The sequence below is a fragment of the Juglans regia genome, chromosome 6, assembly GCF_001411555.2.
Source record: "Juglans regia cultivar Chandler chromosome 6, Walnut 2.0, whole genome shotgun sequence".
Classification (NCBI taxonomy): domain Eukaryota; kingdom Viridiplantae; phylum Streptophyta; class Magnoliopsida; order Fagales; family Juglandaceae; genus Juglans; species Juglans regia.
This window is the reverse complement of record NC_049906.1, coordinates 17,616,709-17,633,784: the sequence shown is the minus strand read 5'-3', so window position 1 is coordinate 17,633,784 and position 17,076 is coordinate 17,616,709. Positions and strand designations below refer to the sequence as shown.

Below are 17,076 nucleotides of genomic sequence, written 5' to 3'. Positions count from 1 at the left end.
AATAAACATAAGATTTTCATAAGAACTTTTATGCTGAGCTTAAAAGTCATGATTGTTCATGCTAATGCTTATGCTATGTATGACTGATTTATCTGAACTAACTGACTGATTTATCTGACTTATCTGACTGACCAACACACTTAATCCTGTGTGCAAGGTTGTGCATCGGCCCCACATCCCGCTGCAGCAAGGGGAACTGCTGATAGTATTCTAGCATATTATGGTGGACCATGACTGAGTTCGTGGCTTGCACACCACCCTAAAACTGAACTGCATTGGTACCATGCATCTGAATGACCATCTTATTAACTGATCTGAACTTATCTTACACTTGAATTTAAGATGACTTATGTGTCTTATACACATGAGATGCATGACATATTACATACATAATCATAATTTCTGAATTTAAACATGATGCGGAATGACATGATCGTATGCTATGCTGGATGACATGCTTGCACATGACATGAGCGGTTCATAAATAATGGTTGTTAATGAACTGGCTTGTATAATACATACATATAAGCTAACTGTGATGATCCTAATTTATGATCAAATTACTTACCTCGTTGCGCTTCTTCTTGAATAACACTTCGTAACTTGAGACCTATATACAATAATAACTATCACTAAATTTGTTTGGAAACTAACACGTACTAATATCTTACTTAACTAAATTCAGAATCTAAAAGATAGTCAAACAAATATTTTGTTAAGCACTATAATCAATAAATCATAGTATTTAAATTACTTAAAATACTAATTTATAATTTTAGAAGAATACTTGGGCTATTTTAAAATAATTCATAAAACTTAAATTCTTAAACTAAGTTTCATTTCTTAACATAATTATTAAATCTTATAAGAAACCTAATAAATTCCATTAAATTCTTAACATAGTAATTTTATTAAAATCCTACTAAATTGACTAAGGAAATATTAACTAAAATATTAGACTTAAAAGTATACTTTAATATACTTTCTTATAAAATGAACATTTAACTAATATATTTATTTAATTAAAAACTAACCTTTAAAAATATTAAGCCCAATAAAATTATTAAAACCGTTGTTAAAATAAGATTAAATCTAATTTAAAATACCCTTTCAAATTCTTTAACTACTTTTTTATAAAAATGAGCTCATGACTAATATATTTATTTAATAAAATAAACTCAACTAGTAATATTAAACTCAATAAAAATCACTAAAACAATTATTGAAATGAAATAAGATGAACTCAAATTAAAAACAAGTCCATTAAAGATTATTAAAATCTGAAATAGTTGCAAATTCTAGCCCATAAAAACAATACTACACGAGCCCAAACAAAAGAAATAAGCCCATCCCACCCTCATACGGGCCTAAGGCCCACGGCCCATCAGCAACTAAGGGTTCTTTCTAGAACCCAAAACACGGCTAAACCAAAACAAGGCAAAACAGAGTTTGAGAGAGGGAGGGTCTGCGATGGAGGAGCTCACCGAGAGAGAGAGAGGCTGACTCGACGACGGCTCTGGGTGGCTGGGAGTGGCCGGCGACGCGATTGGGGGTTCCTATGGTGGTGTGGCACCGAGTGAGAGAAAGAGAGAGAGAGTTTAGAGAGAGGAAATGTCAAACCGAAAACTGTTGAAACAACCGAAAGAAGAGGCTGACGATGGTCGTGGCTTACCGGAATGGGTGTGGGTGCGACAGGGTTAGGTTGACCGACGTTTTCTATGGTGGTGTGGGAGGTGGTCCATCTAGATGGCTGTTGGTTGCCGGGAGGGAAGCTGCGTGGTGCTTGTCTACGGGTGCAAGAGAAGTAGAGACTTCAGCTTCGCGTTCGTGGCTGCTGCGGCATGCTTTGGTGGCTGAGGGTGGTCCAATGTCCTCTATGGTGGCCGGTGGTGGTGTAAGCGCGTTCTAGGCAGCTTGGAGTCGCCGCGGAGGAACGTGGTTGATGGTGGCTTGCGGCAAGACAGATTGTAGGATTTCTCTATTTTTGGTGAAGCAAAACAAAGTGTTTTCCAGTGGTGGTTTTAAATGGCTGGGCGACAGTTGTTCTTGGTGCAGGGTGGCAACTATGTGGCTATTGGCTTCTGTTTGGCTCTCCAAGGTGGCAGCGGTTTGCAGTGACTCATGGTTCTGCGAAGTGAGAGAGTTTTCACAGAGGAGGAAGCTGCGGCTGCTTGGGTCTTCTTCATGCATGAGGGAAAACGTGTATTATAGAGTTTGATTGGAAAAACCCTAGATGAGAATAACACGAGGATAACCGTGCATGAGAGACGTGCAGAACGAAGAGAAGGGAAAAACGTGGAAGTTAAAAGTATGAGAGTTATCCTAATAACAATAAAATCTTAAATAGTAATAATAATAATAATACGATAATAATTCTATTAAAATTAACAATTTATTAATAACATAAAATCTGCTAAAATAATAATAATGCTAATAATAATATTTATAGCTATATGAAATAAAACTTATTTTATGGTCTAATCTTAGGATTGGGTTGTTACACTCTCTCTCACAGTTGTCCTGAACTTCAAGGAGCAAGCTAAGCTTGAAGTCATCATCAACAAGGAGGCTAATAACTTCAGCGCAACACTCAGTGATAGTTCATTGCTCAGTGCAACACTCAGGGATAAATGTTTATGGTCATGTTCAGGGTGTTCATCTTCTACTTCTTAGTCTTATACTCTCATGTTTTGTTTCCAAAGTGCATGTTTCCTTATTACAAATTACTGATTATTTGATGATGCACTTTCAAGTACTTATTGTATCGGTTTCAAGAGAAGTTCTGGGTGTGTGAATGGATCACGAACCCCAAGTTGAGATTGGGAAATTTTGGCATTATCTCGATGGAGTTTCTCTGGTTACTCGACAATGCTTAAGAATTGAGTAGCATCTCCTAGGTTGTCACTTGGTGAGACGGCAAAGCTCTCGGGTCAACGTTGTTGTCTCTTTTTTAGCAGAGACTAGAGGACACTTGGCCACAAATGCACTGGGCACGAAACTAGGTGTCCCTTGTTACAAATTCATATGCATAGTTGTTACTCACAGTGTGGCGAAGAGAGCCAGGTGTATGTGCTACCAGTTATGGAGAGTAAAAATGGTTATTGCCGGTGAAGTGATTTCACTTGAGGATTTGGACCAAGGATTCGAGAAATGAAATGATATGTTATGAGATGATTTGGGCACTGGGGTCTCAATGATGTATATACTATGTATTGATTCGGGCATTGGGTGCTTAGTGATGTTTACCATATATTGATTTGGGCATTAGGTGCTCGGTGACTTTTTACATTGAATCATGGTTATGTTATTTTGCTCGGAGGTTGGTACCTCAGTATGCCTACGTTAAATGGGATTTGCCTCCTTGTTTACTCAAAAATGTTGCATTCATATTCATCGCCATTCCTTACATTAATATGTTGTTTTCGGTTTTGACTTACTGAGATTTCATTGAAATCTCATCATGGTAGACCCACTATGATTTCGTCTATCGAAATTGTAGACTTTGATATAGATGTAGCTCGAGAGAGTTACTTTAAGAAAGGATGACCGGTGCACCTCGAGGAATAGCACGGGGGCCTATCCCCATTAAGATTGTAATTTCTTGTTTTTAGGATGTTTAATTGTATTTGGGCGAAGAACAATCTATAATTTAATATTATTTGAGTTAGGCACTGAATGAACCTTGATTTGTATTATTTAAATGGTGATGTGGTCGTTATGGATAGTGTTAGTGACGGGAGAGTAATGTATAAACATCTAGTACTATTGATATTAGTTTTCAACTGATACATTACCCTTTTTGCTATATCTTTTATATATGTGTGCTTAACATATGAGCACACAAGACTTGTAACACCCCGCTCATTCTTACTGACGTAAACAAATTCAACTGCGAGTCTCGTTATGTGTGCTGAATCTCGATGGCGTGTTTCTAAAGATATTATGTGATTTATAAAGTACTCCCAGTGTTTTAAATGCACTGGAAATATTTATATGGGGTATTTTCAATGTTATTGAACCAAACTTGATTTTAAATAAGACAATTATAATATTTTTGAAGAGTTTCAAAAATATTAAAATATTATAATTGTAGGAAATCATTTTAATATCATTTTATTAAAATGATTTCAACTATTTAAAATATTATGAGATTTAAATTATGTTGAAAACTCTAATTAATTAGATGGTTTTATTCTTTTAAATATATTAAATAAGACTTCATCATTTTATTAATGATGAAGGAATAATATTTTATAACCTAAAGATTAGTTTAAATAATATTCTATCTTAATTCCTCTCAGTGTTTTTAAGTTAAATCGGTATTTAATCTCTTATCGTTAGATCGTTTTGAGAATCCCAAGATGAAGGGTTTGGATTAAATACCTAAGCCCTCTCTCTTTCTCTCTTACTTTTCCTTTCCCTCTCTCTCTCTCTCTCTCCTCCCTCTCTCTGACGCGTACATTGCAAGCTTCCCCCCTCTCACCCGGTTCTCCCCTAGCCCAGCCTAGCCAGGTGCCACCTGGCCTCACCCCCACCACCATCGGCGTCCACTCATGTAGGCGAGCTCCCACCACCGAACCCAGCCTCTATCTCGAACCACCTTCTCCATCGCACGCACGTAGCCTCTCACGCATGGCTTCACCTTGTGCAGCTCCTAGCGCCACCGTACGCGGCTACCCAGGCCATTGCACCTCCACCACCTCACACTAGCGACCACTGCTCATAGACCCAGCCACCACGAACCTCCCTCTCCCTCTCCATCACACACACGTACACAACCATAAATGGGTTTCACAAGGTTCTACTGCCACCGACTGCCCTAGCTCTACTGTGTGTCAGTCCTGGCCCCACCGAGCACCTCCTCTGACCACCGTGACTCCTCCCCTAGCTCCTCTAAGCCCTCCACCTCTCTCAAGCCCTCTCTCTCCCACAACTCCTTTCCACCTCACGGCTTAGATCTACTGCTGTAGAGTCGCCGCACCACCTTACCACCACCACCACCTCACCAAGGTCCTCCCAAGCCCCTCCATGTCCAACCCTTTCCAGATCCTCACCTATAGCCATCTTTAAGGGCCCAAATAGCCACTGTACGTGGGTTAGCCGCCACATACGACCCTTTCAACGTCATCAACCGTGACGGTCAGCGATCAACGCATGGGTTAACCTCGACGATAGTATAACCCTTTATCCCTCGTTAATTATGTTAGTTACTTGGTTAGGTTGTGGACTGTGTTGTTAGTATTGTGAGTTCGTTGTGTCGTGTGATGATGTGATGTGCTAAAGTGTTGGCCGTAGTTGGGAACTGTGTTGTGTAGTGTTGTGGACTGTGCTGTGAAGTGAGGATTGGGAAGAATACACGTGGAGTGTACTCTGTGTGGCGTAGCGTGTGTGATAGGAGTACACATTGAGTGTATTCCATGTGGTGGAGTGATGCACCATATGGCGTGTATGCCGGAGTGGTGATGTGGCGTAGCGTGTGTGAAGGGAGTACACGTGGAGTGTACTCCATGTGATGGAGTGATGCACCATATGGCGTGTATGCTGTAGTGGTGATGGGTCATAGTGTGTGTGAAGGGAGTACACGGGGAGTGTACTCCATGAGGTGCAACGATACACCGTGTGGCGTGTCGCAGAGATAATGATGGTTGTGTAGTTCATGGGTGTAGAGCGTGATGAGTAGTATCGGGAACTGTGAAACAGTGTCTCGAGGTAGTTAAGACGTGGCCTATAGTCTGAGGTGACAGGTGTCACTGTGTTTGACTTATGGCTGAGAGCATATGTGAAGTGGCAGAACAAGTGTAAGAGTACGTAACGGAAGCATGACTGGGGAATGTCACGAAGTGACATGGTTAAACCAGAAGTCATGCTTGTGTTGGGTGAGTTAGTGTAAGAATGACGTAGCAGGATGTCAGGTGACATGACAAGGTCACGGTGTAGTTTGGGAGTAGTCTCGAGCTATATGATGTGACGTAAAGCGTAGTTGTGAACAAAGTCTTGTCGTGTTAAGTGTTAGGATGAACTGTCATGAGGGATGGGTAGCATGAAGAGTCATGTTAGCTGGGTTAAGAGAAGGTTGGTATCGGAGTATGGCGCTTGTCCCTACGAACATGTGATCAACGTGTTATATGTTGGTCTTAGGTGATAAATGGGTAATGTACGTGTGTAATCTAGTTATACACGTGTCAGACGGATTTACCATGTGTAATGGGTAATCTATCCTGAGCATGGTTACACGGTGCTTAAGCCTCAGAGTTGGCTTAAAGCCGTGTGACGTGTATGGATGGGAATGAGGATTTAGTGTAAGCTAAGATGCATGAAGGTAGTGACGGGTGTATTGTCTAGGATTGGGATGCGTTACTTAGTCAGTCTGAGTCATGCATCGGGATGAGGTTAGTAAGAAGAGTAAGACGAAGGTCTCAGTGTCTTAATCCTTCACCTTAGTGGATGGGCACTTGAGGTAAGAGTTTGAGTTTGAAAGATGTAGTGACCGTAAGTGGATCCCGAAGGTTTTAGCATAGTAAAGAACACGTAAGAGCACAAGATAGAAGGAGAGTGTATTAAGTGAAGTGTAATTCTATTCTAAGTTTTGTTGCTTATGCATTAGATAAAGCATGACGTTAAGGTTATGTGTATGCATGTAGGTTGCGATCTGACACCCACATGAATGGACTGCATGATATGAAAGTAGCATGGAGTCTAAGTAAGTATTATGTTCATACTCTTCTAGAGTTTTCCAAAACGATACGAAATGAAAATGAAATGTTTTTCACTTACGATGCTTTACGAAATAGCATGAAAGATGTTTTATGAAAACATGCTAAGTATAAGTGTTCAAAGGTATACGTATGTACGGCCCTACTTGGCAGTCCCTTTTTACCCATCCAAAGTATTAATTGTATGCATGTGAATGGATGACTATACGCAGTATCTATTGTATGTATTTTCCACGAGAAGAAATGTTGAGGCTTATGTCTGATGCTTTAAACGACGCGAAGAAAGTATGTTGTTTTAAAAAGTCCCTACGAACTAATGCTTTATGGATGCCATGAAAAATGATGTTTAAGCCCATGCTTTCATATGATGTTTCTCCATGAATGAACTACTAAATAAAAATGACTGAAAGAACTAAAAGGACTGAACTGAAAGAAAGGACTAAAATCAAATACATGAAAATATGTAACGGCCATATGAATGAATGAAAAGGGTACCAATGGACTGGACATATTGCAATGCCGAGTAAGTAGTACTGGTAGGGCACCTAGTGTTGCCCCTTGACGGAAAAAGGATTCCTAACCCATGGTCATGGGAGGAGTCTAGGTCCAAAAGACCGCTAACCTCAACACACGGGGCATAACAGTGTGTAGTATCCAATGAAAGTGATAAGAAAGAATGCGTGAATGCATCGAACTCTTGAAGAAGTGAAGACACTGACGGGAGATACGTTTTACGAAAATAAAATCATTTTTAAAGAAAAATACCATCCAGTGATGTTTTCAAACGAATGCACGCATGCATGTATGTATAGTATGTATGGTATGATGAATGCATGAATGAAAACCTATGTTATTATATTTTAACAGTATGAAGTAATGCTTACTGAGTATTTGAATCATTTTAGTTTTTATGTGTGCCCATCCCCCCATAGGAACTGAATGAGCAGTACGCGTCAGGACGGATACGACCCATGGGGAAGAGTACGAAGGTCTAGGCATGAGAGTTTCAACTGCATGAGAGGCCCTTTTATTTTAAAATTGATGTTTTCCGCTGTAAACATCTTTTATTCTCAAAGCACATTTTATTTTATAACGTAGAGTCTTGCACCCTGGGTATAGAAGTAAAAAGTTTTAAATCGAACTGTAATTCTCGTCGTCCTTCTAAAATCTTTTTTATAAAAAGTCCCACCACAAGGACGGGCGTTACAAGACTGCTACATGCATAAGTGCACATAACTCATGCGGCATGCATCCTGGGCTCCATAGTTCCTCGCCAAACCACGAATGGGGGCTAGGGGTGCTACAACTTACATGGTGTGATTCTTCTCAATGAGAGTATGATTCTGTATTTATAGTGTCCTTTTGGCCATGATGTCTCATAAGGACTTATCTTATCAGCATCAATCCTAGCCGAGGTAAACTAGGTTGGTTGAGGTTCCTTGTTGAGGACGATGGTCCCCTTAAGAGCCTTATCCTAGGTCCCTAAAGGTATGTTTCATTTAATTACCCTTTTGTCGCCTATTGGATGCCTGTTACTCTTTCTCGCCTATTGCGTATATTGATTCTAGTCATTGGTTGCCCAGTATTCTTTCCTCAAGATCAACAAGCATTTATGACCAATATTACGGCCTCGTTTGTTTTCTGAGTTGAGCTACAGTTAAGATGAGATGAGATGAGTTGAGATTTTTTTAGTTATGTGTGAATAGTATTGAGATATGTGAGTTGAGTTCAAATGAGATTGTTTTTAAAAAGAATAAGTCTACTTGCACTCGGCGTGGGAACCCCCCGCGTACCCGTCCCTCCACGTGGAAAAATTGAAACGGCGCGTTTTATGTTTAACCCAAACGACAGGTCCACTCACGAACAAAGCATGAAGGGGTCTTCTTCTCTTCTTCTTCATCTACCCACGTGTAGTTGAACACAGGTTTGGTTCTTCTCATCTTCTTCTACCCATGTAGAAGATTGGGTGATTGTGGCGTTTTTTCACCCGCTTCACGCAAGAAACTTTTCTTCCTTTTTTTTGGAACGAAACAGACATGGTTGATTTTAAAATCAGGTTTGAGTCAAATTTTGGTGACGATCCAACGGATCCATGATGTTGATGCTTGCTTTTCTCAAAGAGAGGTCGTGAACAGATAACAGATGCAACCTAACAGTCTCAAGAGCTTTTCTTTGGTTTCTCTTCACAATCCACTCTTACAATTTATATTATTATTTTTACTCACCAAAAATTGATAGAACTTAGTCCATGAACATTTCCATTTTCCCTTGTTGTGCACGGACAGAGAGAGATTGGCAGAGAGATCCCTGTTTTCCAGTTCTGTCCCTGAAGAATTTACAGTGGGAAAACACCCAGGTTCCATGCCACGAGTAGTCCCCTCTAGCTAAGGTAGTTGAAGAATTTGAAAGTTTTTCAATTCCCATACCCCTTTCTTTGGCACACGTATAATGATACCCTTGAGGGGAGAGAGCCCAAATCTTGAGAGAAGGAAAGGTTTGATCTTGAGAGGAGAGAGTCCAGATCTAAGAGTGTGAACTTGAGAGGAAAGAGCCCAGGTCTTGAGAGGAGGAGAGGTTTGATCTTGAAGTTTTGAAGTAAGTCAAATATGGCAGAACGTGATTAGATAGCAGAGATGGACTTCTGAAGTCCTGGACTAGCGTGCAGAGTTGAGAAAATAAACTAAAAAAATAAACTCAGTAATTATCCTTTTCTGAAATCGTTGTTTTTTTTTAATAATAATATCGGCTGACGTGGCTTTAACCACGTCAGCCGATTTCGCAAAAGGTACCCATCCTCGGGTACCTGTAGCAGAACTGTTTTAAAAATATGTGTGTTTGTTTATAGAGATGAGATGAAATTTTTTTACTTTGAATTTTTTTAGGATACTTGACATGACTTGAGTGGGACCCACGACCAATTCAGTACCCTGATAAGAAGACATAAAGGTTGATTGTGAAATTTCTTTTCGCTTTTCCCATGAACCTTATGGTCTTACGTACAAAGATGTGCAACTGTGCCACCAAACTATCAACTGAAAATTCTTTCTTCCTTTCATAAATGCTTTTACCTCTCAAAACACATCAAATAAATAAACAAATGTGAAGAAGAATCAAGCTATTACTCCACACATATTCATCTTCTTTCCATATTTCCACGATTTTATTTTTTGTAAATTAAATACAATAAAGTCAATAACAATATAGAATGTAGTTTGTTTTATTGATTCCAAAATTATTTTTTTATTAATTTTTCTAATCATTGTATCAATTGTAATAAATGTTTGTTGAGAAACCTTATATTGTCTGCACCCTCTCCTATGTATCTTGTTATCTCTTAAGGAAGTGTTGCAATGAAAAAATAAGAAAAGTATTACATCCACAAAGAGGTTACATAAAAACAATTCATAAACTAATGTGAGTTTATCTGATACATCAGATCTACTTCAAAGTAAAAGTAATAGTAGGACCAATCATATCAACCCACATCAGTTTATCAATTTGCTTTTATGTGATTTCTTTGTAGATTAAACATTTCTCTAAAAAAATTATACTTCGATATGAATTATACATCGTACATATCATTGATATGACATAACTTTATAAAAGACTTTAATTTCAAGCTCATCTTGCATATCACATTAGCAGTGTGGAGGATACATCCCTCAAACCCTCATATCAGCATGTAAGTAAAAGACTCGTAATGAAATGTGTTTGGAATAAGGTCAGACACCATACATACACAAGTCCAACAAAGAATCTGAGCAATGGGTGTGCATGACGAGCAACGAAGAAAGCAAATTTATGGGTGATGTAAGTAATGGAGAAGGCAAGTCGAGATCGAGAAGAGGAAAAAAAGATAAATATGTTAAATATGATAACATGTCAAACATGCATTAACAAGGAGAAGGTAGACGACGTGCAATTAATATAACAAAATTGCTTGTAGCATAGTGCCAAACAATGTCACTAATAAAATAAGCTTCCTATTTTAAAGTAATACGGTAATATGTTGAGTAATATAACATTAACATCTTACACACAAGTCAGTAATATATTGAGTAAATTAGCAATATCCATTTAAAATAATGCATACGCACTAGGAGTGTAACCGGTCCGGTCCGGTCTGGTTTTAGACAAAATCTAAGACCGAACCGGTATGTACCGGTTTTGTATTTTTCAAAATCGATTACGCACCGATTACCCTCCTAAACCGGTACTTTCGATTTTACAGGTTTTCGATCCGGTCCGATCCGGTCCGGTTTTCCGGTTTTTTTAAGACTATTGGTATAGTTATAAGTTATATATTAGTATTAGTTATAAATTATTTATTTAATATTAATATTAGTTATAAACTTTTAGTAAAAACTTTTAGTATTAATTATAAGTATAACTATAGTCTATAGTCTATATTAGACTATTAGTATTATTTATAAACTTATATATTGTATTAACATTTAATGTAATAATTTATAAATTATAATATGAAATTATTTCATATATGAATATATATATATATATATATGAAATTATAAATTAACATTTAATGTATAAATTTATAATTATACATTATATATAAAACTTATATATAAAAATATTTTTTTTTTATATTTTTTTATCAACCGGTCCGGTCCAAAAAATCTCTAAATTGGAACCGGACCGGAATTGGCCGGTTTTCACATTTTAAGAACCGGTCCGGTCCGGACCGGTTTTCCGGTTTACCGATTTGAATTTACACTCCTAATACGCACGAATGCTACTACTTTTCAAGGTTATTAATTAATTATATTAGAACATATACACCATTAAAAAGTGTGCACAAAATGATACATACACAATTACTTTTAATTACACGTTCAATGACCACTCCTATTTTGCCACATAGGTATGGCAATCCCATCTCTTATTGCCACCATAGCTTCTGCTGCTTTAGTCGTCATTTCAAAAAGACCAAATAGCCCAGCCTCGTCATGAACCATGTTATCAATAACAGGGAGTTGAACCCTCCTCCAATACCAAAATATCTAGTCGTCAGGAGTGACCATTCTAATGAAATTATGTAGCACACAACATACTGTCACGATCAGTCGTTGCTGCCCAACAGAATAACGAGACATTATTCTTAAAATTTTAAACCATTCTTTAAGAACCCCAAAAGTGCGTTCGATGATATTAAAAAGCGAGGAATGATGGTAATTAAAATAGTCTTTGTACCCTCTAAATTGACGTTGATTATGGCGCTCACTTCTATGGTAGCGATCTCAGGGATACGGGGGCAAAATCTCCCTAGTGCACGGGAAAGCAGAATCGGCCAAATAATATTTACCTGATAACATAGATTCCTACAGTTGCACAATAATGACTTGAAAGGGAAAAAAACATGAGAAAAAAACCAAACATATTACCCATTAAATAAAATGTGAAATATACCTTCAGGTGACCATGGAAATTGGGCGACTCCTTGACTCGCTGCATGGAGAAAGACATGAGCGTTATGCGCTGTTCCCTCCCATCCGTTATATATAAATGTGAACTTCTTATATAAGTCATATATACACAAAACATTTTGGGCAACTCGCCCATACAAGTTTCTATATGCCTCACGTACTGAGGCTGGTACTACTGCGTCTATCATAGTGTCATCCATCGCTCCAAAGCATTGTTGTCAACTCAGAAATAAAATCACATGGTAAAAAAATTATGATGGATATATTTAATTATGGTTTCAAATCCAGAAGTTTGAAAAATAAAGGCTTGGTTGTAAATAACTGAGAGTTCCTTACCCCAAACCAAGGTAGATTTTGGTTGTTCTTTGCAATATATGGATACACCTCGTATGTGAAATTTGGCTTGATAATATGTTTCCCAATCTCATTTAAGGCCTTCATCACCTTTCTCACATATTTATTAATTGTTTAGCTCGAATGTTGAAATCGGTCACCACAATTCGTTGGGCCTGTGCGTAGCTAATAATCAGGCAAAACATCGCGACATATTCCTCCACGATCACCGATCGTCTAGAATCACGCAAAAAGTGATTGTTACGTAACAACAAGCATAATGCGCGAAATGTTGAAACCTCCATCCAAAACATGTTCTTACAATTACCCGGATGTCCATTCAAAATTTGTATAATGTACTCATTTCCTTAAATGCCTATATTGTGTTGTGGCATTCGACTTTCCCATCATATTAGACATAATATAATCCTAATAACAACAACTAGCTCAACCACTTCATGCTCATCATCACTAGAACTCCCTTCATGGTCACTACTTACATCTTCTTCACCTTCAAATGATGACCAATCAGGTTCATCATCCATTATCTCTATATAAATAATAGTTCAAACTTCAAGCAACTGTCCTCCAAGCCTGCAATATTTGTCGGTTGAAACAAGTATAAAATTTTGTCTCAATTTTGCAATGGATGTGGATAGGTGCAATCAAACTACAAGAACCATTGTTTAAATTAGAAGATACCCAAGAAATAAAACAGTATGGATGTGGATATGTGCAAGCGTTGAGAATATAATTTTAGTTTATTGTTCTAAAAATTAAAACAGTATAAGCATAGAAATTTTAAACCTGATGGCTTCACACAAAAAGAGTCGTGTCTAAGGCCTTTACTCCCAAAAATTGGTGTTGGTTCTTTATTGTCTGTGCATTGAACCAGCTGTGAACAATTATTTATGCAGTGCTTTGTGTGATATTGAACCAACGACCAATACTGGAAAATATAAAAGGGCAGATGGGTGAATGATGTAAAAGTCATCCACCAATAAATACCCAACGTACTTACCAATCAAATAAATACCCAATAAATGTCCAATGTACTTGATCTGTTTCTGATTCATTTCTACTCATTGAATCATGAAATAAAAGCCTCTTCAATACCCAATAAATGCCCAACGTACTCACCCCATGCAATAATTTCATACTGAATCATGAATTAAAAGCCTCCTTAATACCTAATAAACTATACAACGTACTCACCCCTGCAATAATTTCATCTCTACTTACTGAATCATGAAATTAAAGCCTCTCATCTCTACTCACTGAATATGAATTAAAAGCCTCTTCAATACCAACCTACTACTCATCCCTGCAATAATTTCATCTCTACTCACTGAATCATGAAATAAAAGCCTTTTATAGCCCAACGTCAATCTGGTGCAATAAAACCTGCTATCAGCTAACTTCATGAAATAAATTAATCTTAAACTACACATAATAAATCCAACGTGCTATGAACAAGCTCGAGCAATAATACTGCATATCAACTCACTATAATAGATGTGAAATGATCAGGTGCGTGCATGTGATCGAGGGGCTTGATTGCATGATACGGTACCTCAACCTGATTAGCCATGCATCATGTATGTGATTACCAATCAAATAAAAACTACACATAATATATATTGTACGTATAATAAACTAGAAATTATTAACAAAAACAAGATTTGGTCAATTAATTAGTATATATAGTACAATAAATGCTGCATAGCAGCTATATACCTACTAATCTTTGACTAAAGTAGCCTGGTGCAATAAAACCTTCCCAACGTGAATTTGGTGCAATAAAACCTACTATCAATCTTGAGCAATAAAACCCAATGTCAAGATAGTGCCAACGATTCACACTATCTTGAGTAATAAAAGCTGCTATCAACTTAGTGTCGTCCAGAAATAAAATAATATTCATCAACCAATAAATGCCATCGTGCTGTGAACAATATGGTGCAAAAATGCTCAGATGAACTGACTTTTGAATGAAATAAAAGCCTAAGATAATAACAAATATTGTCATAATTTAAGTTTTTTTACTCCACCTGCTACCAATAAAGTGATCCAAAAATTCAATAAACATAGATTTCCAAATTAGTGCCATCCATAGATTTCCATATCAAACAAATATTCCAAACAATACTAATACCAAGTAGCATACATGCAAGTACGTTCACATAGAAGTAATTAAAGAAAATGACATGAAGCAGTAAAAAGTCTTAATACAGAATGATATAAAGAAAATGACATAAAAGCAGTAAAAACAACTGCACCAGATCAACATTGCATGGCCCATGCATGACTATGCTCATCATTCATGGCTAAAAAGCCCTGCTGGATTATGGGATCACGTAGTTGGTTGAATGCACAAAAAAAATTCTCATACGGCAACTTCGGCTGCATTGAATGCAACAATTCCACACAATGCGCAAATGGATCCCATCCGTCATTGATGTCCATGGTCGGCGTCGAGCCCTTGCTATGCTTTGCTAAGGAAGCCAAACCTCTCTCCTCATAGCACTTCTGTCGTGCTAAATTTGTTTCCTTCATCACACCGAGGAAGTCCAATAACTCCTCCTCAACCTTCCTTATTCGCTCCCCCTTATTTTGACGCCAACGTGACGAGTGTGTGTATGGTCCTGTAGAAGGTATCCCCATGGAAACATCTATGTCATCAATATCAACCTCCACTCTTGACTGCGTGCCCAATGCTAGGCCCTGACTTCGCATCTCTACATCAAGCAAACGCTCCTCATCACTAGTTGGCACTAGTTGGGCTGAAGAGTGGTGAAGTGTTCCAATGGCGACAAACGTGCCAAAAATGGTGCAAAACTCCACATACTTTGGGCACCCTGCGTTCTGAAAATACTTCCAGTCTGATTTCACCTAATTCAAATATATCAAGTTGCTTCTTAGATATTGGTTACCAAGACAGTGAAATAAATTGAAGGAAACATGTATTGAACTGCAACACACAAATAATATTAAATTCATGTAAATAATATTAGCTTACCCTAATGGTATTTGCCCAGTACTCGTCACTGGCTATTACCGTTTTGGTGTCAGGGTCCCATCCCATATTTGTTTAGCCCATGAGATCGGTGAACTACTGCTGCCTCTTCTTCAACCTTTGTATTTTGCCATTGACTTGGTCCGCATCCAACATCTTTGTACCCAGAGCAGAAAGGCGTTAAGCGTACAAAGCGTGGTCCCTACTTATGATCTTGCCTGCTCGTAGTGCACCACTAATGGAGTCCCCATACATCATCTCAACGAAAACATCATCCATCCCATTCGCCCATATCTCACGATCAACATGTGTATTCTCTGGATCATCCATGTGAAATAGCTAAAACCGCATATCAATAAAGTATAATACATAGCAATGTGAAAGGATGGGTGGATGTAGATGAATGATAAATATAGTAGGCTAGTGATTAATTGCAGCAACTAATATTAATTATGTACATGAAAACATGAACAAAAATGAATTTATAAACAAATAATGTCAGCCATACCTATTGATAGTTAGTTAGACGACACGAGTGTAGGTGGTACCGGTAGGAAAACAACAAACAAGTTTAGAACTGGCATTGTATACAATTTAAGTTCAAACTAAATTTTCATCAGGTTACATAGTCTGAAAATCCAACGACAGTCAAAGAAGATGAACATGAACGAAATGATAAAACAATATAGAATGTGGTTTGTATTTATAGATTCCAAAATTGGTTTTTTAGGTAATACATGGTGTTGTTACTTATGGAGAAAAAGAACCATAAAAAATCTCTCTTTTTTTCTCTGTATTTTGCCACAGTTTCCATGACTGAAAAAGGAAGCTTCCTCAAACATAATTTTAGGAGACCCCACCACTTCTTCTAAAACCAAAATAATTTTTCTCAGAAAAAAGAATATCAAACTCTTCATTTTCCTCTGTTTTTCCAATTGTAATAGTCACTCAAACTCAAAATTCATTACCAAATGAAAGCTACTCAAAACCACTACAATACATCCCATAGCATTTTTGTGTGCACAAACAGCCCCATAGATTCTAACATAGAAAATTAAAAATCATAATGGAAATACCCAAACCACGACATGTGTTAAAAATATGAGTAGCAGGGAGACAATGCAAGCGTACCTGGTAGGACCTCGTCTTCGAAGCCGTTGTGTATGGCCTCTGGGCTCGAAGATGTTTATGGCCAGAGACAGTGGTGCGTCGTGAGGTCTTCAATGTTCTGGTGGATCCGTTTGTTTTCTCCATCTTTACTTTATAGACCATTCTCGGGTATTGAACATTGTCACAACCCGGCTCCGTGAAGGTCGGGATCGCGACATACGTGCCTGTCCTTTTACTTTCTTTTTCTTTTTTTTTTTCTTTTCTCTTTTCTCTCTCTAGTAACATGCAATCGGCATGTTTATGAATATCATCTTTTCATTTAACAGTGCATTCATGAAAAAAAGTCATTTTAAAAGCATGAGCTTAACATTATTTTTCATGGCATCCATAAAGCGTCAGTTCATAGAGACAATTTAACATGAGTTTAGAGGGACATCTTAAAATGTTTCCTTCACGTCAT

The 17,076-nt window shown here is 37.7% G+C and overlaps 1 protein-coding gene across 1 annotated transcript; it reads right to left on the bottom strand.

The window, feature by feature from the left end:
• Positions 1-14,698: 14,698 nt before the first annotated feature.
• On the bottom strand, positions 14,699-16,777 carry LOC109019630. Its single transcript, XM_019001971.2, has 3 exons — positions 16,638-16,777; positions 15,510-15,823; positions 14,699-15,382 (listed from the first exon to the last, which is right to left on the bottom strand). The coding sequence occupies exons 2-3, from the start codon at positions 15,573-15,575 to the stop codon at positions 14,774-14,776; spliced, it is 675 nt and encodes a 224-aa protein (XP_018857516.1). The 5' UTR covers positions 15,576-15,823; positions 16,638-16,777; the 3' UTR covers positions 14,699-14,773.
• Positions 16,778-17,076: the final 299 nt, after the last annotated feature.

Excerpts from the sequence above, each read along its gene's own strand:
- LOC109019630 (XM_019001971.2), bottom strand. The coding sequence starts at position 15,575 with ATGGGATGGGACCCTGACACCAAAACGGTAATAGCCAGTGACGAGTAC. Across the intron at positions 15,383-15,509 it reads ACTGGGCAAATACCATTAGG|GTGAAATCAGACTGGAAGTA; the intron begins GTAAGCTAATAT and ends TATTTGAATTAG.